We start from the raw sequence: 26890 nt of genomic DNA on the forward strand, positions 1-26890 counted from the left end.
TATCTAGTCTATCTGACTATCGCTGAGGTAATACAAGTGTATAACTTCTATATAAGGTGGTTATTTGCATGAAAGCCCCATGATTACTGACAATGGGAAAAAAAGATCTATCTGTAGGAAGCAGGTTATGAGAAAGAATAAAGCTACAGCAGACAGCAGCAATTATTATTTAAATGCTGTCTTTATTTTTCTACTAGAATGTGTTTAACACAGGGAGATCAATGAAAGGGCTCAACCCCCTACTTCTATTCGCTGTGTAAATGATTACTGGCTTCTGTCTAAAAAAACAGCATAATGAAAAATAGTTTAAAAGCTCATGATGTAGACTTTGCACAAACCCTCTGACGTTGCTGAGACTGGTTTTCTTTAAAGAGCCTGTGTCTGTGTTTTGGCCTCCCTTGGGCGAACCTTAGCTTCAGCCTCCTGAATTGATACTTAACGAAGACTTGGTGAAAGCTATCTGCTTCTGCTAACATGTCAGCTGCCTATAAAAAATAAAAACACTTAATTCCCACTTTTATTTTCTATTCCTGAAAAGTTTTCCTCAGCTAGCAGCAGACCGTTGTCCACGCATCCCACATTTCACATGTCTTATTCATTCTAATGCCAAAAAGTTCATAGCAAACAGGGATGAAAATATTGTTTTATTTGGTAAGATAAAAACAATGTTTTATAAATAACATTCATAAACTTTTATATATATTTAAAGTGTTTTTGCTTGAAAAAATAATATTGACAGTATTTATATGACATGAATTGGTTGGTTGTTTGCATAACTGAAAAGTAAATATTTTAATATAAAATCAAAAAACTTATTTGGCATGAATCAATAAATATTGCACTTCAGTCAACACATTTAAAATGTGAAACATATCAATCAAAACTGTATATATGAGCATTTTAGATGACTGTCATAAAAAAATAAAAAATAAATTTCCTTTGGATGATAAGACAATTGGGCAAAACTCTCAACATTCCATTCTGTACTTTTGATAGCAGTTTTGATTGAAAACAATAAAAAGTTACGTCTGGAGTCATTCTAAAAGAAAGTGCCAGTATTCGCTGCCTGAACAGATGTGGAAAAAGAAAAAATGTAGAGGAAAGATTTTTCTGACAAGCTACCTTTTTATCTCTAAGAGAAAACTGCAGATAGAAGGAGATATTTTAACTCATTTTCTGTTCATTAACCTAAGTTGAAACAACAGGATAACGAAATGTATTATAAACGGGATGCAGGCCTTATCAATTTAATAATGCCAGCAATTAAAGAAAAAAGTCACCATTCTATGCAAAAGTGTGAGATACCCTTAATTAAATCAGCTATACATATTTTATTTTTCACTGCCAGATGTTATATAATCTCTGTGTCCTTAAGAAGGAGCTGTGTTTTCCTCCTAATTGATTCAATCCACAGCTGAGTCCTCTTTGGGTGGGAAAGGTCTGACGGAAATCTTCTGCCAAAGAAAATCAGCACTGCCTGTTTTTCAGAACGTTAAGTCCTTTCTGGTTCTTCTTCTTGAAGGCCATGACGAAGTGGTGCGGGGCGATCTTCCCCCGGCCCTCATCATCCACCTGGCCCATGAAGATGTAGTTCAAGCCTGGTGAAGTCACACAAAAAAGACCTGAATGCAGTGGCAGAATGGCAGAGACATTCAGGGAGGCCGGACATGAGAGTCTGCATGTGGCAGGTCTGTATGTTTAATGTTTACAGCTTTAGCTGTTGTTGACTGTTTGGACAGTGAGTTTTGCCTGCTTACCTTATGCCTTGGCTAGCTTGGCTGACCGGGGCGCCAGAACAGGAGGCAAACTCAAAGCCATTTGTTATTTAAAACAGTCAACCAGAGGCTGCATCATTACTGAATGTTTAAAACATGCAAGAAAGGAGGATTTAATTATTTAATTTAATCGTTACAGTTACCTCTTCTGATTAATGGACACTTTTTGCACAGGATAATGATCTTGGTGCTCATCGTCTTCCCTGCCTGCTGGATTCCCAGGCTGCCCTCCTTATACACATTGATGATGGAGACCGTGGCATACATGCTTCCTCCTCTAATCACCGCAGTAATGACTGTCCCTGTTATTACTGTGACAGACAACCAAAAGAGACATTAAAGAATGGGCTGTATTTATAATGATGTGCAGTTGTAGCTATTTTAGATCTACGTTAGAGTATTTGCAAGGTAAACACTACTTTTTTTTTTTTTTTTTTTATAGATAAGCCTCTTGTAGGGATTGGAAGGAAAAGAATGATAGAAAACAGGAGCTTTGCATTTGACAGCTGCAGTAAAGAAAATCTATGTTACGGCTTCATTTGTATGAGAGAGATGTGGACATATTTGAAGTATATTTTATTTTTATGGACCTTCTTTAGAGTGTAGCCAGCCTGTAAATGTCAGCATAAATTAACAGGATGTTAGAGCTCAATGCTTCCCTCCCGACCTTTCACTAACCTGTTCCTCAGCTGTTGGCTATAATGCTCAAGTATAAGTAAAATGCTAAAAGTCAAACAACACAATGTCAGCAAAGCACTTTACTTCCAGAGCCAAAAACTGTTTTATGGAAAAGTTGAATGACTATAAATAGCCATATTGATTTCGAAATTGTAACTGTTTTTAAGCGTTGTTTTGACCGCTCCTTTTTCATAAGTGTTATTGGTGAAACAAAAAAACTTTTAGGTAATAAATGAAGCAAATTTACTAGCATTCTGTTGGAGAAAGAAGTTACTGAAATGAAAATTTACAGCTGTCCTCTGGAAAAGTTTTTATGGATAGAGCAGAACCATTGGCAGAACATTCTGATAAGATGAAAGGGATGTGAAAGGCTTACTGATGGATACAGGGTTTTATAAATGTATTTGAGCCTAAATTATAAAGGGAAGATAATATAAATTTAATCAAAACATGTTTCCAGTTTTTTCTGAGTGTTTTCTTGTTTTTTTACTCAATGCTTGTGGTGTAAATATATCACTATATAATTATACCTTGGAAAAACTCCAAGGTTAATATGACTTTATTGCGAATAATGAGTGCATATATATTTATTCAATTTCCATAGAATTTCCATAATAATGTGACTATCTTCTTATAAAAAGCAAAGCTCCAAGTTGTCCCCTCATGCTAAGACAATATATTGAAGTGGGGGTTGGAGTGATTTCCTGTTTAGTCTGACGAAGGCCTCCAGAAGAGTACACATTGTCTTTGTTCTGACTCATGGAAACTCTGTAACAGTGGGCGGGTGGCACTGGAGGAATTATAGATAAAGAAGGAACCTAAAGGGGGGTGGGGGGGGGACAGAACTCTTACTAATGCTGGGCTCACTGTGTCTGCACTGACAGAGCTGAGAAGTCAGATACTACTGTTACACAAACCAGAAAAGTGCTTTGGATGGTTCTCAGAGAACTTATCTGGATGAAACAACACCAGCTGTTCTAAGACTTAAAGCACTGATTAGACAGGACTGTTTTTAACCCACTGTCTCACCACTTCTAACAAATCCTGAACTCACTTCCCCACAACCACAACATTCATGAGACATTTTCCATATCCTTTGCTCATTGGGCTCTGGCTCAGTTCCAAGTGTAGATCACCCGTATGCAGCTAACATCCCAGAGAGCGTGTCTGTTTATTTTACACCAAACTCCCTTACAGAATCTGGGAGTGTTTGCATCCATACTAGAGGTTACTGTGCCCTAATGTGTGCAGTACTTCAGTTCCAGACTGTTTATGAAGGCAGGCTTTTAGCTGCATGACCAAAAAAAGAGAGGACAAGATCAGGGCTGTAAACAGCTACTTAAGGGGGAGTTTTGGCTGTCAAGAACTTCTTGATATACGTCTACGGATCCTCAGCTCTTAGGGATAAGCATGTTTGCAAAAGTTTCACAATGCAACAGAAGATGAAATCTATTAATTAGGGTAATTTAGGAGGGTTATAAAAACATGACATGCATTGATGTTCTCACCAAAATTGCTCGAGCAGTAATTGCTCTCAAGGGTTCCTTGTCTTTTGCATTTCTGCTGACACAAGGCCACCGAGTACTTCAGAGCTGTGGAGACACACACAAATACACATATTCTTTTTTATTTTATTTTTTTTTTTTTAGCCATTGATGCATGTAAGTTATGACTCCATCTGTTTTTGTGATCTCTTTACTGGACACTCTCAATTACAAAATATTCTAATCTCTGTCACTTTTCAAGACAAAAAAAAAATTAAATAACAAAATAAGAAAACATCTGTTTTTGAAGTTAGAATCTATTAAAGAAAGAATATAAGGTGACTGACTACATATTTTCTCACTGGGAGAAGGAAAATCAGGGAAGATGAGCCAGACGGGAAGCAGTGTCACTGAGTGACATCATCACATGGAGGGTCGCTGCCAAAATAACCTGGCCTGACTAAGGGAAAAAGCAACAGTGTGGGAGAGTGAGTGTTTGAATATGAAAATGAACTACTATTGCAGGCAAAGATGTATGCCTGCACTGCCAGTCAATTTATGTAACGTACAGTTTACTAAGGGAAAATGGTAACAAACACACTTTTAGGATCAGTTCTGTATTACCATGTACTGCTTTGGGGACTTTCCATGAGCAGGATGATGTGCTCTATCCAGTGCACAGTCTGAGCATTTAAAATCCTTTAAACTTTCCTTTTCTGTATACTTTTACCTTTATTGTAATCATACTATGGTACTTCTTCACAACACCCTCCACTCAACTTATTAGCACCCTTGGTAAAGATATTTTTTCTTCGATTAATGTTCATTCTGTCCTCATTGTTACTAGTAATTAGTCAGAGTATTAATCCTTAACTTCCTGTTTCCCTGAGGTTTGAATATGACATGACAACATGAGAAAGACTGTAAAGTATTACATTCAAGTCAGGCAGATGTGTGATAATTATTGTAGCAGTACTCACCTAGATTCAAATGACCATAATTAAATGGCTTGGTTTGTGTTTTAGATGTTTGTGGAGCTAGTAGCTTGTTTCAAAAAGAATCAGAGAAAGAAGGTAAGAGAACAACCATTCTTATCACGAATGGTTGTTTCAAACACCAACACTGTTGCATGTGGAGTAGCCACTTCTTTATTAAAGCACATTCTACCTTATTTAAAGGGTTAAAAGAGCAGTCGCAAAATAAGGCTGAGGTAATCAAGTCTCCACTATTTTCTACCTCCATGCCAACTGATTGTTTGGCAATTATGCTGGGATTAATCAATTTCTACCCTGACATTTCAAAATGGCAAACATGGAGTTTTGGAAACACCCTGGAACTTTAATTTGAAACCTGTGCTTTGGTTGGATGAGTTCGGTTGGGTTTGATATGGAACAAATATTCAACATTTTGAAAACCACCCAATGAGAAGTGTAAACAATGGGGAAGGACCAGTGATGCTGTGGGCCTATTAGTCTTGCATAACAGATTTGTACATATAATAATAATTTAACTTTATTGATCTCACACTGGAGAAATTCATTCTTTGCATTTTACCCATCCCCTTGGAGAGCAGTTTTCCATTGTGCGGTGTTCGGGGAGCAATTGGAGATTGAGGCTCAGAGACCCAGAGTGCAGGCTTTTGGGATCGAACTGGATACTTGCAACCTTCTCAGAGCACAAGTGCACTGCTCTAACCCACTAGGCTAGCACTCCCCAACTATAGAAAAGGTTCTATACTCTAGAATTATATACTATATACTATTTAAATTGACTCTACGTATTTGGAAACTAACAATGTTTATTTCAACTCAAAAATGATTCAAATCATATGGCAAAATGAACAGACTGTGAACACATATGGCCATATTCATTCATGGCCCTCTCAGACCAACAACTACTACAGTATATACTCTATGTGGTGGGCTGAAGAGAAGAGAGCATAAGAGATAACCCAAAATTTTGGATGATGTTCTGATATTAGGGATGAGAGTTAAGGGAGAAGATTAACTTCAGTCCTATCAGCAAAATACAGTTATACCAAGTACTGACAGCATGGGGCCAATCATTTGCTCATTGTTCATTTCATTTTTTTTAAATCCTTTCATAGGGTTTTTCAGTTTTCCCCACTGAATGAATGTATAAAATATATAATAATATATATAAAAGGTTAGATTTTTTTCTACACTTTTATTGTGGGACAACACTGCTGCAATAAAGTGTTCCCAAAATGCTAGAATTATCCAACAAATATTTCAGCAGTTTTTACATGAATGAAGTTAATACGTACGTATGGGTGTAGTGGTAACCGGCTTCGTGGTGGTGGTTGCTGGTGTGGTGGTGATGGGCAGCTTCTTGGGTCTGAACTTGTAGTGTCCGATGAAGCCATCCGCAGTCAGGCTGAGATCTGACAGGAACTGGATCAGGAGGTGATTCCCCTCAGAGAACACTGGTCTAATAAGCGGTGCAGGGAAAGAGGGATCGATGATGAACTGGGATGAAATCACAAGATGCAAATTTCCACTGAGAAATAGTACCTTCTGCATGACAGAAATCACCTACGCTGGGGGGCTGTCGCCGCAGTATTTGCCGATCCTTTTGGCGTCATTTATTTCCGGCCCGTTGAAGATGGAGACATGGTCATAGCGGCAGTAGGTGTCCCGTTCCACGTCGAACTTCTCAAACCTTACTTCGATGATCTGTAGCAGTAGATAATTCCCCAATGATTGTCTCTCTGTTGCAGGCAAACAGTCCTCTAAATAAGTGGTAGTTTACAAAGTGCATTCATTTCAATGTGAAAACGTTATTTCTTTCAGTAAACGGATTAGAAAAGGTAGGGGTCATAAAGTCTATACATTACATATAGATGACATTTGTTTAAGCATTTATTTCTGTTAATTTTAAGGTAATGAAAACTTAAACTTCAGTGATTTTAAAGTTTTTTTCTCTTTCCAAAAAGTTTCCATTTCTGTATTGGATACAGCTAACAGAAAAGATCCTTTCACAACCTTTATTTTAAATTAAATTCAGTTTATTTATAACGCGTCAATTTACAACACATGTCATGTCAATGCACTTTACAATTCAACCAGATCATACAGTCAATTTGATTCAAAGTTTTCTATATAAGGAAAACCAGTTGATTACATGGACTCATTGACTCGAAAGCAATCCTTGACACCAACCATGCTTGTAGTGACAGTGGAGAGGAAAAACTCCCTTTTAACAGGAAGAAACCTCCAGCAGAACCAGGCTCAGTGTGAGAGGCCATAATGTCAAGGCCGACTGGGGTTCAAGGAGACAGAATCAAAGATACAAAAGGCAGCTGTCCACCAGCTTCACTGGCGGCCCCATCCAGGAAACACACAGCCAGGCAGACGAGCTCTCAGTCAGCCCCGACATCAAAGGATGAAAGAGAGTTCATGCATCTAGTCACAGTCAGAGAAACAGGACTACACTGAAAAACAGGCTGAGCTCCAACATCTACACCTTTATAATTTGCCTTCCTTAAAGCACATATCTAATTTCCAAAAAATAATGGTTTGATTAGTCATGTTCATCAAAATGACCACAATCTATCACTTCATATGTAAATAATCTCTATATTATAAGCTTCTAGTTTTTGAGTTGAATTAAAGAAATTAACAGATTTGACTTTTATTTTAGATTCACCTGTTTTGTAAGAAACTGACCTGGTTTTTCGGTGCCACTATATGCCAGAAGCAGCTAACACCGGCTGGATAGTCCTTTTCAGGCCAGTTAGGCGTTTTGAAAGTCCCAGATGGTTTATGAAGTATGCCTCCACAATACTGGTCACCTATGAAGACAGAGGATCAAACTTTTAAATTGTGTTTCCAGATGTTATTTCTCATCTTTTAAGTCCTAAATCTGAGAAACAAGCATGTCTAAATGTGTAAAAGGTCCTGTAAAATGCCTTTAAGTATTATGAGTTTGTAACTTACTTCCCTGAATGACAAACAAATGAACTCAATTTGAGCTATATTACAAAAATAGAGGAGATGTTGCTTTGATCAGATATGAGAAGCTTTATTTTAGTTTCTTTTCCATGATAAAAACATAGTCCGGCAAACGGGTTGCTGAGACAGTATTCATTACAGCCGTGGATTTGGCAGAGTACCAGAAACTATCCATTAAAATTCCACCAAAAAAAAGAAAGTAGATGGGACTTCAGACAGAAAAATACTCATTTACCTCTAAGTGATACTTCTGACTGTGGTTTTTAACTGAAATCTTACACAGAAGAGTAAAAAAAAAAAAGCAGCTGAGAAATACCACATTATGCTGAGAGGAAAGCTGAGATTCACCTTTCTGTTTCTTTGCATGAACATGAACTTATACTGAACATAAAAACACTACAAGATAAAATCGAAATAAATTCTTTAAAACTTGAAGTTTTTCTGAGGTTTGGATAAACAATTTTCCTGGCTTCTTGGTTCCAACATGTTGTACCTTTCAAAATGTTCAAAACTACTTCTATAACAGCCTTGAGGTTTGGGTATAAAATGTACACCTATATATATATGTATATATATATATATATATATATATACATATAGATAGATATAGATATATAGATAGCTATATATATATGATGATGATGCTTTTTTTGGCCCCGAGACCGATACCTGGCTGTGCAGTATTGGCCAATACCATACGAATACCATCTGTTTCACATTGATGTATGTGTGTATGAAGTACTGCATACTACTTGGATGTAAAATAATTGCCATCATGGCTTTGTCAAGCTACTGCCTACCTCTGTGAAGCAGGTAAAAAACTAATGCAAAGTGAATCCGGTAGAACTTTTTATTGCCTACTTGGAATGGGTGACAATAGTTGAATAATATTTGGCTCCCAAAATGGTATTGGTGCCCTATTTGTTGGTACTCGCCAATACCGATACGACAATTTTAGTGCTGGGTCGGAGCCTCGCCCGATACTGGTATCGGTATAGGGTTAGTATCGGTGCAACACCGAAAAAAAAAAAAAAAAAAAAAATATATATATATATATATATATATATATATATATATATATATATATCCTTTGACTACGTTCCCAGCTTCATCCCTACCTCTCTCGTGAGGGTGAGCAGCAGAGAAAACAGCAAAGAAACCACTCCCAGCAGTGTTGGCATCAGAAACCATCTGTAGGAGCATCTTGTTGCCTGTGGAAACCAGAGCTCCGGGCTTGAAGGTCCCACAGAAGCGACCAAGTCTCTGGCCGTTGATGTGACCGCTGTGTACGTCCACGTAGTCATAGCGACAAAGGTTGTCGTTCTCTAGATCCATGGAGCGAAACGACAGTACGACCACCTTGCCATCAGGTACCTAGGTTTGAAACGTCACAGAGCATAGAATATCAGTTTGATTATTACTTCATACAATTTCATATCATTCTCATATACTGGGTGCAACAGACAGCACAGCTTTAAATAGACAGCCCTTGATTTTAAATTTAAACTGTCCATATAAAATTCTGCCATGTGGTATTTTAAAATTACCAGCAATCATCCTCCTTTTAACTTTATTAATTTAGTTGCATCATATATTTTCATCTACCAGAAACTATGTAAACCTTTTAAAACGAATTAGAAGAAGACATTAAGTCACTTCTCAAAGCCATAAGGAATTCATACATTCCTAACATCTAGAATTCATACCAACAAATTGGCATTTTATTCAGTATTTTTTTTAGCCCTAACTTTCATCCAATTAGAAATGTCGTAAAAGGTCAAGTGAGGCATAAACATAGGAGCAGCTTGACAATTAAATATATTATTTCATTTGAAAAATTGAAATCCCCCTTTTTTTTCTTTTTTTTTTTCATGTTTGCTGGTGAAACCATACATGTGGGATCTCAGGCTGGTACAGAAGTTCACATTCCAACAGGAAAAGAAACACTAAACATACAGTCAGAACCACAAGAAGATGGTTCACATCAAAGCATATTCACCTATTAGAATGGCCCAAATGAAGTCTAGAGCTAAATTAAATGTAGAATCTTTGGCAGGACTTAAAAACAAATGTTTTTAAACTTTCTGAACTTAAGTCTCAGAAACTTTTAGGTTTCTGAGCAGGCACAGTAATTAAATATTTTTAGAAAGTAGTAATTAGACCTGTCACACCATAGTAGGCTACAACTATTTGGTTGTTGTTGAATCTATTGAACCTTTTTCATTAATCTTCCTAATTTATTGTTTGGAGGTATGAGACTCACTGTGATTCTCCACACACATTTGGTGTTAGGGGGGTAAACTCCTGGGTAACCCTGGCTTCCAATAACTCCAGAGTCCCCTGTGATGTTTCCGCCACATGTGAAGACTGATCTGAAGGTGACATTTTTCCACATGATGAGAATAACATAATATTAAATTATGAAACAAAACAAACAAACATGCAGTATGGACTTCGATCAGCCTCTATAAAACAGAGATCTTCAGTGCGTGAATGTGAGTCCATACTCCTCAGCATACTCCTCTCAAAATTCCTCCTCTGGTCCTCATAACATTATATTCTTTTTTAAGATTGGAAATAAATGAAAAAAGGTTTTACCTCTGCTGAGACTGCGCACAAACTTCTGCCAGGAATAGCAAAGACCATGAGCAAAAGATACTGCATGTCCTCCACATGGCTGGGTAAATGGAGCAGGCGCTGCGCCTGGTTTCGCTCCGTGGCATTGCGCTCAGCAGCTGAAGCAGTGGAGTGAGTGGAGGGGGGCCAAGTGCCCAGGAGTTACTGCAGGGAGTTTGAGCACATGAATATAGGGTTTGTTCTGGGGCTGTGAGAGGGGACGGATCATGGAGGGGGGAAAAAAGAAAAGAAAAAGAAATTAAAAAAGAGAAAGGTGGAGGCACCTGGAGGGTGTGGGGTCCTGTCATAGATTCATACTCACCTGGTCTGGAAAGAATTAGCAGATGGCATGATTAAACTTGACTGAGATCATTCATGTGTGGTTTGACATTGCTGAATACATAGCTTATCTTATGTGACATTGGTATGAAAGATGGAAGTCTACAACTTATTTAAATGCAAATAATTAATACATTTCAAATTTTACGGACATAAATTGTAGCATAATTCACAATCTGTCAAACGGACTTAGACTTGGAAAACTTTTGTTGTCATTTTGTATATGACATTTCCATTTCTTAAAGTGTAGTAGTTACCAAATCTAAACAGTGTAGGTGGAAAAAAAAACATGGTGCAAAAAAGGCATTGATATGGATGTTCAGAGCAAATATTAAGAGCAATGAGAGATCAATCTCCTAAGGACAGATGGAAAACGCCACCTGCTGGAGTTACTATAGCACAGCATGGGTCTTAAAAATCATTTTAAATAATAATAATAATAATAATAATAATAAATTTTCTTTTAGATGAAAAGTTAATAATATCAATTCATCAAAAAATTAATACTGCATAATATATTGACAGCAGAGTGAGAGACAGTTGTTGCCACACTCAAAGGAAATTAAGCCACAGAAGATTTCAGAGTGCTGAATCCAGGCATATCAATGGAAAGTTAAGTCGAATGAAAAATGTAGTATAAAAGGGATTGACAAGTTACAGGAAAGAATTAAGAGAAATAATGATATATACAAAAATAAAAAAAAGTTACAGATAAGGAAAGCTTTCTATTTGGTTGGGATGCTTTGTGCAGGTATTAGTTTTTGGTTAAAATATCCAGGATTTCTCTACAATCAGCAGCTCCTTTAGGCAATAACTTGTGTAATGTATTATGTTTGCAATTAGTATTTGATACCCTGTGCAATAGCCTGTTTCTTCTTATTTGAGACCCAGAATAATAACTATATCTATAAATATAAATATCAATCTATATAAATACCCATGTAAGCACCCTGTGTAATAACCCTGAATAATAATCGTGCTATAAAAAAAATAAAATGTCATATGTGGATGCACTGTATCCACATATTACTGTGGATTAGTAACTGTGGATTAATAGTGGATTACTGTATCCACTATTACAGAGGCGTAGCCAGAAAATTTTAATAGTGATGGCCAGTCAAAAACCAATGAAAACTGAAGGTTGGCCGAAAGCGGATAGGCGCCAGAACCTCAGGATCCATCTACACTGTTTCAACAGGAACGAGCACAAAATCCATATTTACTAAATAAAGACTAGCTATACTTTCCTACAGCCTTTTGATTACAAATACATGCATATATTTAAACATCCATGCTGTCTAAATAAAAGGTATAGTGGACAAAATGTCTGGGGCAAACATCTTTTCCATTGTCATTACTTACATTACATTACATTAATATGACATGTACTAATATCTACATTGAATTGATTTTTAAGTTACTATTAAAGTAGTTATTTATCTATGATTTCACAGAAAACTCCTTGATGACTTGCAGAGACATAATTTTCTCTTTACCCCATATAACACAAAATTAGGGTCTTAAAAGAGCATGAATTCTGTAAATATCAACTTTAATGTTTGTATTTTGATGTGCATAATTAACCACAGCATTTAGTTGTCAAGTAAATATTAATATATGCAAAATTTAAATGTTTAATAAGTTTAAACATTCCTCTTGACAGTATTACTGCTGCCACCCTCTGTATTAGAGGGCGTAAAAAAAAAAGGGGTGGCCACAGATTGGCTAAGGGTGGCCATGGCCACCCCTGGCCCCCGATCTAGCTCCGTCCCTGACTGTATATACTGTATATATCTCATGCACCTTTTTCTTCCTTTGGCAAATTCTTCTCCTTTGACTATTTGAGCTGATGTAACAGGTAAAGCCTGTGTGCGGAAAGCCTGAGTTTCTTTAAATCAACACTAAAAACACATTTGTTTAGGATTGCCTTCGACTGTTCTAGTTAAAAAGTTCATCTGAAACATCACTAGTTCAACAAAAAAAAAAAAAAAAAAGCCAAAAACATTCTGATGTATCAACTGCAGTCTAAAAAATTATCCCCTTTGCTTCCGGGTTTCCAACGTAACAATGGCGGGGCGATCACTGAATCGACGATCGATTGTAAGGGCATGGGATTCCAATTCTTAGCTGCTGTCGGTGATCGATTGTTTTCAGTGGCACAGAAAGATGGCGGACCGAACGCCTGGCTCTCAAAAAGCTAGCGCTAAGGTGAAATTTACCGTTTGCTCTCGTTTTAGCTAAGCTGTTTCCAAATGTAACGAAAGCTATGTAATTGTTTTGCATCTTCATAAAACATTTGATGTTAACTAGACGGCTTCTGTTAGAGCAACGCTTATTTACCTAACAGTGACATCCCGCTCTAGCGCAACTTATCCATTTTAGCTTAGCTATGCTAACGATAATGCTAATGCACCCCTGGACTAAGTCGGCGTAGTTATCTTAAAAACATCTAAAGGTAGATGTAATGACGTTAATAAAGAGTGGGTAACAAACCCGTGTTAATATTAAAACAATAAGCCGAACATATTTTCTCTCTGAAAACGAGTGTTTGTGTAGCATTAGCAGCTCAGCGTGCTGTATTCAGACAGTCCCGCTGCCGTTTATATAGCGACATGTTAGGCCGCTGGTTAATTTGTTGCAGTCTTCATTCTGTAACATAGAATAATGTGTACAGTAAACTATATTCACACAATGTCATTCAGATATTTATATAACGTTGTTTTATATATATATATATATATATATATATATATATATATATATATATATATAGTATTATTTGTAATGTACAATTTAGCTGCCAGAGGATCTGTCACTTAGCCTGAATACTCGAATATGTTGCTAACAAAGTGTCATTCTGGATGCTTGTATTCCTTAAATTGAAACACAAAGTGTCATTCTGGATGCTTGTATTCCTTAAATTGAAACTTTCTTTGTTTACATTCACCAGGCGCTGCTTGAGAGCAAGCTCAAATCTTTCAGCATTGGAAAGATGGCTGTGGCTAAAAGGACTCTAAGCAAAAAGGAGCAAGATGAAATAAAGAAAAAAGTAAGACTTATCTTTTCTAAAACCATTTCTGGTTGGATCATAAATTGATCTGTTATGCTTCATATCTGCTTATTTGTTGGTTTTTCTTCCTGTTTAGGAAGATGAGCGGGCGGCAGCAGAGATTTATGAGGAGTTTCTTGCTGCTTTTGAAGGAGGAGGAGAGGGCAAGGTCAAAGCATTTGTCCGAGGCGGTATTGCAAATGCATCAAAAGGTACATAATGTGGGCTGCTACAATTGATGTGATTAAAAGCACTGATCATCATTGCCATTAAGGTTTTGTGCTGTTCAAAGTTGCATCATAGTTATTGTATACTTTTTAAGCTTTGTTATCACCTAACTAGGGCTGTAAATGATGATTATTAGCTGATCGCACTGATGAGCATAAAATAAGCTTAAAATCAATAATATTTTGTATGTATTTTTAGAAGCTGCTTAACACTAATGATATTAATTATAGCAGATTTTTTTTAATTGCCATACTTTTTTATTTTACAGAGGAAGCAGCTTCTGATGACAAAAGAGGAAAATTATACAAACCCAAATCCCGCTTTGATACCCAGCCAAAAAGTATCCTGCCTTTGGAAACCCCATCACAGTTTTTAACAACAGACAAAAGAAATGTAAGTGCTTTCAACCGATTGCGTCCCTTTTTCGTGCTTTAAAATGCTGTATTTTTAAGTTGGTGGTAGTAATAAATTTCTGTTATTTTCAGACTTTAAAGAAGAGTGGAGAAAAGGAGAAGAAGAAAAGTAACTTGGAGCTTTTTAAAGAAGAACTTAAACAGTACGATTCATCATAAGTCAAGATTAACTTTCCATTGCTGTTATTGCTTGCTAATAAAATGGCAAACGTTTTCCCATTATGTGCCGCTCCTTTTAGGATCCAAGAAGAGCGAGACGAAAGACACAGGATGAAAGGACGTGTCAGTCGCTTCGAACCTCTGCCTGGATCAGAGGGCAGACGCTCATGTGAGTGAATTTAAGCTGCCTGAATGTTTTCTCTGCTCTAAATTGGCCTGAAACGGCTCCATCCAGCAGCTTTACCACTGATTTACACTGCTTGCGTTTCCGGTCTGCTCTACACATCACGCCATACGTTCCAGTCCTAATGTGCATCAGAAGCACTTATTTGTTTCTACATGGAAAGGCTCCAAGAAGGATGCCATGTCAGATCAATGTCTGACTAAAACAATGAGATTAAGGACAAAAGACAACAAAACGGCTTTCGTTTTCTTTTCTTTAACAGTTTTTTTGTTCATGTTTGTTTTTCAATGGACTAGAAAACTTAGTACAGAGGATCTTTATTAAGTAGTTATTTTGGGCTTTGAATGTGTATACATGTAATGATAAATGGTTAACCCAGAGAGGACAGATATATAAATATAAGCATCTTTTTATAATGATAGTGAGGGGTTCAGGAAAGTGACTTATTTTTTGGTCTGGTTTCCTGTTAAAAAAAAAAAAAGTGGAAGTGTTTTGAATTTTGATAGGTTGTCGTACACACACACACATCCAGCGCGCTGTGGCAGTTTAATCCTCTCGTCGTATCGTGCCAGAGCGGAGACGGATGCAGTGTAAATTAGGGGCTTCCGACTCACCCGCATCCCTTTGTGCCACTTTTACCCTGAAGCAAAATTTATACTGCTTTTCTGCTTCTTTTAGCGGATGGTTCTTCAAGAAGAAACCGTCCGTCCAGTGGTAATTTTGACTTAATACTGTGAATGTGAATATCTCCAACTTGCCAAGAAGGACGAGTTGATCTATCAGACTGCAACAGGAAATTCTTTTCTCGTTTCTGTGTCCGCAGTTCTGGACGACTGTGCGCCAGGCTCCCATGATGTAGGCGATCCATCAACTACCAACCTGTATCTCGGAAACATTAATCCACAAGTATGATATATGATATATGATATGATATATATTCAAATGCTGCTTCTTATTCTTTATGAAATAATTTACATTCATTACCCTTTTCACATTTTTCATGCTTCAAACTTAACATGGGATTTCTGTTTTATAGATCAACTGCAAGTTGTTCAGAATCTAAGTGGAACAATAATAATTCATGGTTTTTCACATTTTTACTAAATCTGAAATGTGTTCTGTGCATTTATTTAATGCAATATACAAACTACCAACTGTTGCTCCTTCATATTTCTGACTCAGCTCAAAATTCATCATGTATTTACTGAGACTAATTTAGAAATCTGGAAATCAAAGCTATATCTTTCTAAATATTATTTAGGTAATTCTTTACTTTTTGGTCATTTGATTCCTATAAAGCAAATTCAAAGTTCTATCCCCAGTATAGGGCCTGGCAGATGATAAGGTATATAAATTACAAATATTTATATCTGTCCCTGCAGTTTTCATCAATATGTTCTATTTGAATTATTACAGATGAACGAAGAGATGTTGTGCCAAGAATTTGGGCGCTATGGCCCCCTGGCCAGCGTGAAAATCATGTGGCCAAGGACTGATGAGGAAAGGGCTCGGGAGAGGAACTGTGGCTTTGTGGCCTTTATGAACAGGAGGGATGCTGAGCGTGCTCTCAAGAACCTAAATGGTACTTCCTATAATTCCTTTTTTATACTAACCTCACAAATTGCTTATATTGAGTTTCACTCTTATTGGGTATTCTCTCCTTGTATCTTTATAGGGAAAATGATCATGAACTTTGAAATGAAATTAGGGTGGGGCAAAGGTGTGCCCATTCCACCCCATCCTATATATATCCCTCCCTCCATGATGGAGCATACCCTCCCACCACCTCCCTCAGGCCTACCCTTCAACGCACAGCCCAGAGAGCGGCTAAAGAACCCCAATGCTCCAATGATTCCTCCGCCCAAAAACAAGGAGGAGTTCGAGAAGGTAACTCAGAATGTCAGCCTGAGCTTTCATGGCGTTTGCCTGTGTGTTAATTGTGCTGGTATATGATTTTAGCCTTTGTAGTTAACAGTCAGCATAGATTTATTCTTAGTTTCTTTGATAGTTTTTTTTTCTTGTTAAATATGATTCACAGTAGGAAAAGTTTGGATATATTCAGTTAGCCTGTGTTAGAGTTAAGTGCTTATGGCTAATGTGGTAACGTATCATGGGTTTTTTGGCATTTAGTGAAGGGAATTTTGTTCTCTGTGAAGTTTGAAATGCATTTTTTATATTTTTCACCTGTTGCCTATTTAACAATACTCACATTCTATTGTTTATTATCTGATGTGACTTCATATACAGACTCTGTCGCAAGCCATAGTCAAAGTGGTTATCCCAACAGAAAGGTACATGTTTTTTCTTTTTTCAAATTGGTGTACAAACGTAGAAAAAGAAAATCACATCCCATTTTGAAGCTAAAAGTTTGATCGATTGATCACTGCATGCTACAGGGGGCTGTTCAGTGTGGATGAGCAATGGTCGAGACAAATACCCACTGTTTTCTTGCTTGCACATCATGTAATATTGACATGTTTTATTCTACTCCTTCATTTACCACCATAGTTCAAGGTTTCATTTTAAAAAGATTATTTTAGATTTTTAAAGAGGTTCTGTTAATGTATCATGAGTAATAGTTTCCTTACCTTTAGTGGAGAAATGTCACGTTTCAGTGGTTTTTTTAAAGTGTCTTAATCCCCAGAGAACGCTAAGTCATAAACTGAGTCTCTGCTACTATTTTATTCTAGGAATGTTAACCAATCATAAAATGATGTGTTCATGGATATAATTTCCAAACAACTACAACCGCTGGATCAACACCCAAAAGTTTAGTCAGCTATGTCATACAGACGAGTTACTGTAGAAGAATCATATTGACACAAATGGCACCTCCTTGTTTATCGTAAAATCTAACAGTGTTCTTTAAACATATAGATGAGTTGTCACATCACATGACCTTAAAAAATATGGATCGCAATTTCTATGGAGCACAGAGACTGAGAAATTGTTGTATTAGAAATACTTCAGCTTTCATTTGGCTGATTCTGATCAGCCACCATTTAAATAGTTGTTAAAAGCCTGAGTAAGCATTTATAAACCAGGTTTTTCTTCCTTCCTTTGCTCTGATTCTTGCCTTGAAAAACCTTGCGATACAGTGAAATCTTTCTGCTTCAGGGAAGGGGACTATAACTGGTAGAGCATCCCAAAACCTCACAGTAGCAAACACCCTCATTCTTCAACATTATGAACAGCTGAATGTTTTCTCTAGATTAGTGATGATAAAGTCTACCACATTAATGATCCGCTGATTCTAGATCTATAGTTTGGGAAGCTATCTCTAGCTATTGCTCACTCAGACCGTCTCCCCCCTTGGCCTCTGTCTCTCGATGGGCGAGCTCAGTAAATCTGGCCCCCTGCCAACAAAGCCAAACCCACTACAGAATTAGCCTCTGAATGAACTTTGACATTGGCCTTGGTGAGCAGCACAAGTTGAACTGTCTGCAGCAGCGAGGGACCTGAAAGGCATCATGGGATGGATTGGGAAAGTATACAGAATTTTACCCCGGCATTGGTACGATCGGCTCCAATACACATGAATGTTATCTGTGTTGTCAAATGAAAGACATCCGTTTGTCTTGTTGGCAGCTTCAGGCTTATTGTTTACAAGCCACAAGACACATTTCCCTTAAAGTCAACACAAGTAGTGAGATAACCCCCACCCTTTTTTCATCATATTCAGTCAGTACTAAGTCCACCAGTTGATAAGTCAAGAACCCTGTTGTTGCTTTTGCTTTGTTTTTCTTTCTAACTTCAAATTAGTCTGGAATTGTGTGGGATTTACTCCTACCTCCTTTCCAGATATATTCAGCTCCACTTTTGTTGCTTAGTTCTGAAATACATCTAAGTGGGGTTATTGTTATGTTTCTCATAGTGTAATCTTATTTAAATCAGTGCCTCTTTAGCTTAAAAAAAAAAAAACAGGTATCTAAATATTTCAGGCTTTCTGCAGGGTCTCCTGGTTTTAAATGTATTAAGCTCAGTCATAAGCTTTAAAAAAAAAATCCCAAATATGTCTTAAAATCTTACGATGGGGCTATAAATAAATCAGTCACATCAGAAATTCCTCCATGTAATTGAATTCAGAGCTGAATAACATCAACTGAAGTTAACAGAAATGTTTAATTCAGGCAAACAAAGAATCCTTGAAAAAGCCAATTAAGATAACTTGCGTAATTTATTGGGAATTCATTAAGATCTCGAATAAAACTTGCAGAAACCCTGTAAATATAAGTACTTTTTCTACGGTTATAGAAAAGATGAAAGGGAAGTTAAATTCATGATGGTTTTTGTGTCAAATTGTTTATTTTTTAGATTCTTTTAATGTTATTACAAGAATGTAGTTAAAATGATTCTCAACATTTTATTGGTGATTTGATGCCCTCTTGCAGTTTTTCTCATGACACTTCACAAAAAAAATCCTCTTTATCTTATTAGATCATAATAACCACATTCAAAAAGGATCCTTTTGGGCTTACTTGCGCTTTTTGGTGCGTCTTTTTTTTTACGTGATGTTAGAGATAACTGTCGTGGGTGTCAAACCACCAAGTGTAATTTGGGCTTTAGTAAGGCAGGGTGGAAGTAGTGTTCAAGACATCCTGTCCAGTCTGAATCAGTTTGCTTTAACTGTGTCTTTCTTGTAGGAATTTGCTCTCTCTCATCCACCGCATGATCGAATTTGTGGTGCGTGAAGGCCCAATGTTTGAAGCCATGATCATGAACAGAGAAATTAACAATCCAATGTACAGGTCAGTTAAATTACACAACAAATGTGTTCCAGGCTTACGCTTCCTACCACTCAAAAGTTCTAATTGGTTGTTTTCTTTCAGGTTTTTATTCGACAACCAGAGCCCAGCACATGTATATTATCGTTGGAAGCTCTACACCATTCTACAGGTTTGTTCTACAGAAAAAAACAACACCTTTGTGATCATATTCCATTGGTTTGTTTCTACTTCTTTATATTAAAATGCAACGGTTCATATTTCAGGGTGAATCTCCAGCCAAATGGCGAACAGAGGATTTTCGAATGTTTAAAAACGGCTCCTTATGGCGTCCACCGCCTCTTAATCCATACCTTCACGGTCCTTATGATGAGGGTGATGAAGAGGAGGAAGAAGAGGAGGCTAACAAGAAAGGCTCCCTTAAAGAAGAGTAGGATTATGACTTTTTAAATGTTTAAAAAAAATTTTAATCAGAGTGATAAGGGTTGGAATTTATTTCTCATCTGGGATCATTAAGGTCAGTTTTAAATCTATAAAAAAATTCAAACGAAAACCCAAAAACATTTTCATAAAGCAAAAAGATGAATAAAAAAAATATATATAAAAACCAACATAGAATTGACATAAACCAGCATTAAAGACCTGATGGGTTTTAATCTGAATTGTTATTGAAGCCATTATAAATGTTAATTTAAGACAGGGATAAAAACTGAAATTACTATGCATTGGTTCTTTTAAAAGGCAGGTTATTCCTCAGTTTAGACATTGCTGTGAATAACCTCTCTATGCCTTATATTTCATTTTTAACGGCTCAATAGTATTTGGTTTGACGGATCAGTCGGCATTATTAAATGGTGCTGTTGAGCAGGTTGGGACCAAGTGGAGTCACCCCCCATGTGTTGACTCAAGTCAGTTTTCATTCTAAAAAAAAAAAGATATTTAAAAATACCAAACAAAAATAAATATAAGGAATCAAATATTAGGTTCACTCTCATTAGCCACTGCATTGACTGAATCCACAGCTGTGACTTCTTTTTTCATGCACCCATGGAAAATTGATTAAAATAGCCATTAATTGGGGAGTAATGAGTTTTCTTGTCCAGTCTTCATGTGTTTTGTTCATCTAGAAAAAAGCCCCTGATTCTGAATGCATTCTAGGTTTGTTGTTAGTGCAGGTTAACCTCCATCAAGGCTACCCCAGTTTTTCAGTCCTGTTCCTGGTGTCCCTAACAGGACCTCAGAGTGTAGCCATGTGAAAGATGGTGTCTGATTGTTTGACATATGTTCTGTTATTCTACAATACAATAATCTTAAGAAATTACTCTATGCTCACCTTGCTGTAGGTTGCAACTCTGGGTTCATTTGTTCATAAAGAATTTAACATTTTAAAGACGAATAAAAACTGAAACCTGGGAAAATATGGTTTAATACAAATTTATCTGAAATTAAAACTTTAACTTGACTTATAGTGATTAGCACGACTTTTATCCTCTTAATTCAGCAAAGATTTCAAAGAATAAACCTCTATAATAAGCAATTACAACCCTGATTTATCAAGAGATGGCCTACCAACAGCTGCTCCATATCACACAGGAGAGCCTGGAGAACAGTATCTGCTCATTTAGATTAAAAGTCCTCTTAGTTGATACCCCCTAAGACTTTATTGGTAAATATCAGTAGGGGAGATTGCTATAGAAGATCTACAGCTCCCTGGAGGAACTATAGATATGCTGGTATAAAGCAGAGTGACAAACTATAGTCCTTATGTGCCGTAATGAACCATTTGTTTAATTCAGGCCTGTTTAACCAGGAACACTTGTAATAAATGCATGACTTGAATTGGTCGCTTGTAGTGTATAGTCTTATCAGCTTTAATCTTCTATGCTGCGTGCAGGGAGCGAGACAAACTGGAGGAGATGCTTCGTGGTTTGTCTCCGAGGAGAGGAGACATTGCAGAGGCTATGCTGTTTTGTCTGAACCACGCTGAAGCTGCTGAGGAGATTGTGGAGTGCATCGCAGAGTCCCTCTCCATTCTAAAGACTCCTCTACCAAAGAAGGCATGTCCAAAACTTACTGTTACACTTCTCCAAACATCCCTCATCAAGCTCTAACCCACAGGCGGCTTTTTATTGTTTCAGATTGCACGGTTATATCTCGTTTCTGATGTGCTGTACAACTCTTCTGCCAAAGTATCCAATGCATCTTACTACAGAAAATAGTATGTTTTTTTTTTTTTGTTTTTTTTTTTCAGTTTGATTAGACTTTCTGGTTTGGGTGTTTTTAATAAATCGCAATCTGATTTTCTTCCCACTAGTTTTGAGACAAAGCTTTCCCAGATTTTCGCTGATCTTAACGCCACATATAAGACGATACAAGGACACCTGCAGAGCGAAAACTTTAAGGTACCAGCAGGAGTTTGACAAACGTCTCCAACAACACGGTTTACTTCGCTAGGGTCTCATATCACTCAGGTCTAAATTTTTTCTTTTTCTTTCCTTGTTGTTATAGCAACGAGTAATGGCATGTTTCCGGGCGTGGGAGGATTGGGCCGTGTACCCTGATCCATTCCTCATTAAGTTGCAGAACATCTTTCTGGGTCTTGTTAATCTCTCTTCAGAAAAGGAGATTCCTATAGTTGTTGAGGTAAAACATACAAAGTGACTTCCCTAAGGGTTTTATTTTTTTTACTCCACCTTAACCCTTACTTTGGTTCTAGCTTTAGTTTCTTTTCATTGTTCTGTTTTAGCCTGAACCTGCAGACGACCTTGATGGGGCTCCTCTGGGTGAGTTCGTGGATGGAGCTCCTCTGGAGGATGTGGATGGGGTTCCTATTGACGCAATACCTCTTGATGGGGCACCGATTGATGGAGCCCCTCTGGATGATTTAGATGGAGTTCCTATTAAGTCAGTCGATGATGACATTGATGGAATACCTCGTAAGTACACCAGGGACCGGCGCAGATGTCCATACATTTGTCATTGGATCTGCAACTAAACCCGTTTCCTAATACCTGCTAATGTTCCCCCTCATCAAGTGTAGCAATGTTTTTCTGACTCTGGTATGAGCCAAAAGCATGTCAGGTTTGGCTCAGCTCTGGGAACCACAGACCGCTCTCTGTGCAGAACGGCGAGCTGTGGAGTCGGCAGCTGATAAACCTGTCATTAGTTTATGAATTGCAAAATAAAGCGTTACGTTTATGGAGCAGGATAGAAACCGTTTTTTTTCTCCTCAATAAAAAGCTGTACTTCTTCACTACTTTGTATTCACAATTGTCTGAAATTAAAATGTATTTGTCAACTTTTATCAATAGCGACAAATATTCCCTTGTTTTAAGGAGCTGTTAATAATGGATTGTTTCAGATAAATATTTGCTGTCTAATTACTTGTGTTCTGTTCAACAGTGGATCAGTCAGCAGGTGCAACTTTCAAGGTTGCGCCCTCAAAGTGGGAGGCAGTGGACGAGGCAGAGCTGCAGGCTCAAGGTAACCCTGGAAAGAGTTAAACTGTTCATCATAGATTTATCATCTTCTCTTGGTCCTAAGACTGTTTATTCCTCAGCTGTAACGACCTCAAAATGGGAGATATTTGAGCAGCCGGAAGAGGCAAAGAGGTGAGTATCCTTTTTTCCCTGCATTTGCTCACAGTGAACTATGAATCTGCAGTATTTTTTACTCTTTTTATTTCTATAGGGGTGAAGCCAACAGTGATGATGAAGAGCGGAGCTCAGAGGAAAATCAGAGCTTCTCCAACCCCTTTAGAGACGACTCCGAAAACAAGGCCAAGATGTCCGAGATGAATGAGGAGAAACGCACTAAGCTCAGAGAGATTGAGGTTTTTAGGATTTTACTAGTTGCACATATAGTTCTACTTAACATACAGTAAACATAGTGATAGCTGTCTTATTAATGATTGCCTTTAAATGACCTTATATGGATCAGCGGTCTTCAGCCTGGGGATTGAGGAGATTCTGCAGGGGAGGTTATAACTTTATGACTTGTATCACAAACGGTTCAGACAAAAAATTGATATCTGCTATAGCACTTAAATTCTAAGAAAAAAATCATTCTGTTTGCATTAAGACCTGAACCGTGGAGTTATTCTTGATTATTTTGACGGTTTTCAAGCAAAAATTAGCTCAAACAATCTGGACTTATTTACAGAATAAGTAAATGTTGCCTTCCTGCAATGCTTATTTTGGCTCAAATGTTATAAACATCTATAAGTCAGCCTGTTTTCCAATCACAGTATGCAGCAGTATGTGTTGTAAACTTAAGTGGCCTTTGTTTTGCATTGTTTTCTGCCCGGCTCCTGTTTTTTTTCGTTCTGTGCCATCTGCTTTTATTTTGTTAGTTTTTGGTAGATGATTTTGTCTTGCCAGGGGATAGCCTTTTAGTCTGATTATTATTCAGGATTTTTAAAGGCTTATTTTTATTCTCCAAGTTTGTTTGCTATTCTAGTAAACAGCCAAACTACAGCATTGGTTTGTAACTTGACATGTTAAATACTTCTAATGGCGAAGCTGCAAAATGAGCCTTGTTAAGACTGACTAATCATTCACAGCTACATTAGCGTTGAACATTGGACATTTTAGGCCCTATATCCAACCATATATCAGAGTAGTCTGAAAAGGACATCAGCAAAGAAACTTTAATAAGTTGAAGTATCTTTGGAGGGTTTGAGGATCTTTCAAGCAAAAAAAACAGCAGGTCATGAATTTGACCTCAGAGACAATTGAGTGTTTGAACAGGAAGACGACCCTTCACACAATATGGTTAAAAATGGAGTAAGGTTAAAAAGGTTTAATGGAAGTAACTTTAAACCACAAACTTTGCCAAGAAGCCAACCAGATTGAAAGATTAAATTATTTAAGAAAAGCTGTGAAATATTTTACTTTGCACCTTCCACACTTAACCAGATAGTATTTGCATTTTCTCATCATTCCAGTGCGGAAATAGGTTGGCTCTCTCCAGATCCAGTGTTTTTATGTCACCAAGGAGCAAAACCGAATCATATTACAACTTTTACCAACGCTGTTTTTTGTGTTTAAAACTCAGGTTAAAGTCATGAAGTTCCAAGATGAGCTGGAGTCTGGGAAAAGACCCAAGAAGCCCGGCCAGAGTATTCAGGAGCAGGTGGAGCACTACAGGGACAAGCTGCTACAAAAGGTGGGGAATTGGGTCAATTATCGCAGACGGGTTCTGATACAACACTGATGAACAATAGCCTGACTCCTTTGGGTTTATCTTTTGAAAAGGAAAAAGAAAAAGAAAAACTGGAGCGTGAGAAAGAGAGGGAGAAAAAAGAAAAGGAGAAAGCAGAGGCACGGATAAAAGAGCTGAAAAAGGAAAAGGAGAAGGATGACACACCAACCAGGAAAGAAAGGTGATATAGGCGTGTGTGTGCAGAGTCAGGTTTAGAGAGATTCAGCCCGTCTAACACGCAGTATTTCCTCCCTGACAGAAAGCGGCATCACAGCGGGTCTCCCAGTCCATCAAGGAGCAGCAGCAGACGGGGCCGCTCTTCCTCGCCGCGCTCAGAGAGATCTGAACGCTCTGACCGATCATATTCTAAAGACACGTCATCCCGCTCATCACATAAAGACTCCCCTCGGTCCAGCAACAAAAAATCCTCCAAGAGGTAAGATGTGCTGTGTATACTGGTATAAGCACAGCTCATTTCCCACAGATACTAATATTGACCAGGGATAATCTCAGCATGAATCATACAAACATTTATCGCTTATTTTGTATTGTGGCATTTTAGAATAGAACTGATCCAATGTTACTACTCCAACAGAAATCAATAGATATGAAAACAACTGAATCTTCATAAGACCTATTACAATAAACTAATTTTGGTTGAAACTGTGAATAAGCATAAACAAAGGCAACCAATGCTTTTCAAAGGTGCCAATAACATCTGCTCTGAATTGAAGCCCTGTTTCGGTGTCAGACATTGGTGCATTCATGAAATACATGGTATTCATTAGGATTGAACATTATGGTGAAATATTAAAGCTGCAACCTAAGACACTGACCAAAAGGAACATTTTATAGTGGATATCAAGAAGCTTTGATTGAAGTCCTAAAGACAAAGGTGGACAACGATGAAAAGATGTTCAGATCTGACAGGAGGAATGGGCCAGTATGTCAGGAAACTAGTGAGAAACTTTTGGAAGAGTACCCATTTCATACTGCTTAATAGGCGTTTTTACCAAATGCTGAGGAAATGCGTGTGAATTTTTGTAGAAAAAAACTCCCTCCTGTTTATATAAATATGAAAATGGGAGCTTTTGTCTAATTTAATGTCAGAGGATGAGAACAATGTTTGTGTGGTGGACTTATGAACTGAGCTGCTTTAGGAAATCTAAATCTGCCGTATGACTTCATCCACCAGATCGCCGTCGTCTCCTCGCACACCGAAACGATCGAGGCGGTCACGTTCCAGAACACCCAAGAAATCCACCAAGAAGTCCCGCTCAAAATCTAGATCTCCGCACCGATCTCACAAGAAATCCAAGAAGAGCAAACACTGACGTCTTCGGTTTTTGTTGTAAACCAGCCCCTCTCATTCTTAACATCTCTGCGCCGCATGATCTGAAGGTGAACTGATTCGGCAGCGGAAGATCGGAGATGCCTGAAGGACAACAAGGCGTGAGGGCATTGCATGGGTGACAGATTGGGCCCACTGCTGTTTTATATTGTAAAGATAAAAAAGGTATTTGTGTGTCCTAATTTCTTCGCCTTCCAATGGAAATCATCCATGTGGTAGAACACACCTGTGTAGTGTGTGAGGAAAAAGTCTTACGTTCATGCTGTCAGCTTCTGTTTTTGTAGTTCACATTAAAAAGAATTCCTAATAAACAAGTGTCTTTTTAAAATATCTAATGCAATGACTTATGAAGACAATTTTTATTTTTGTACTATTTATTTTGCTTTCACATTTTCATTGGGAGAGTACGGATATCCTGGTTGCCTCTAAGCTCTGATCATCACTTTATTCATCCATCTATATTCCTAGCAATTCAGTAATTAAACACCTCAATAGATTCCACTTATCTTAAAGGTATAGTGGACGATTATCACGAATTTTTGAAAAAACCCACCCTCTCCTGAGGAAAAAAAAAAAAGAACAGCCCTGTTCCCGCTCCTAAGAGGGAGCGCCCATTATACTTGTGCAAGAGCACGCACAAGCCCATTTCTACTTATGCATGCTTTGTTTAAAAGTTGCTGTTTGTTTCATACAAGCTTACTTTCCAAAAGAAGA

The 26890-nt window shown here is 37.6% G+C and overlaps 2 protein-coding genes across 3 annotated transcripts; one reads left to right on the forward strand and one right to left on the reverse strand.

Moving 5' to 3' along the window:
* Positions 1-625: 625 nt before the first annotated feature.
* Positions 626-10714, reverse strand: pcolce2b (procollagen C-endopeptidase enhancer 2b). Of its 2 annotated transcripts, none has more exons than XM_038289014.1 (9): positions 10510-10714; positions 10175-10283; positions 9030-9285; positions 7627-7751; positions 6497-6633; positions 6225-6388; positions 3962-4045; positions 1919-2086; positions 626-1622 (listed from the first exon to the last, which is right to left on the reverse strand). In XM_038289014.1, the coding sequence occupies exons 1-9, from the start codon at positions 10632-10634 to the stop codon at positions 1468-1470; spliced, it is 1323 nt and encodes a 440-aa protein (XP_038144942.1). In that variant the 5' UTR covers positions 10635-10714; the 3' UTR covers positions 626-1467. The 2 variants fall into 2 exon arrangements, with proteins under 2 accessions (XP_038144942.1, XP_038144943.1); XM_038289015.1 differs by having other exon boundaries at positions 626-1598; positions 10510-10710.
* A 2221-nt stretch (positions 10715-12935) lies between these two features.
* On the forward strand, positions 12936-26509 carry LOC119785978 (U2 snRNP-associated SURP domain containing). Its single transcript, XM_038288975.1, has 26 exons — positions 12936-13074; positions 13817-13915; positions 14013-14127; positions 14412-14536; positions 14629-14699; positions 14796-14884; positions 15578-15613; positions 15723-15805; positions 16316-16481; positions 16575-16786; positions 17147-17190; positions 19543-19647; positions 19729-19795; positions 19890-20053; positions 21518-21680; positions 21762-21841; positions 21938-22025; positions 22132-22266; positions 22370-22559; positions 23026-23106; positions 23183-23234; positions 23314-23455; positions 24679-24789; positions 24879-25006; positions 25085-25261; positions 26021-26509. The coding sequence occupies exons 1-26, from the start codon at positions 13033-13035 to the stop codon at positions 26157-26159; spliced, it is 2904 nt and encodes a 967-aa protein (XP_038144903.1). The 5' UTR covers positions 12936-13032; the 3' UTR covers positions 26160-26509.
* Positions 26510-26890: the final 381 nt, after the last annotated feature.

The sequence above is a fragment of the Cyprinodon tularosa genome, unplaced genomic scaffold (genome assembly GCF_016077235.1).
Source record: "Cyprinodon tularosa strain WSP-4 unplaced genomic scaffold, ASM1607723v1 ctg260, whole genome shotgun sequence".
Taxonomy (NCBI): Eukaryota; Metazoa; Chordata; class Actinopteri; order Cyprinodontiformes; family Cyprinodontidae; genus Cyprinodon; species Cyprinodon tularosa.

Coding starts and splice junctions, on each gene's coding strand:
- pcolce2b (XM_038289014.1), bottom strand. CDS start 10,634: ATGCCACGGAGCGAAACCAGGCGCAGCGCCTGCTCCATTTACCCAGCC. Junction 6,389..6,496: donor TGCGGCGACAGCCCCCCAGC/GTAGGTGATTTC, acceptor ACCGCTTATTAG/ACCAGTGTTCTCTGAGGGGA. Junction 2,087..3,961: donor TTACTGCTCGAGCAATTTTG/GTGAGAACATCA, acceptor TGTCTGTCACAG/TAATAACAGGGACAGTCATT.
- LOC119785978 (XM_038288975.1), top strand. CDS start 13,033: ATGGCGGACCGAACGCCTGGCTCTCAAAAAGCTAGCGCTAAG. Junction 14,700..14,795: donor TTTAAAGAAGAACTTAAACA/GTACGATTCATC, acceptor CGCTCCTTTTAG/GATCCAAGAAGAGCGAGACG. Junction 25,262..26,020: donor AACAAAAAATCCTCCAAGAG/GTAAGATGTGCT, acceptor TTCATCCACCAG/ATCGCCGTCGTCTCCTCGCA.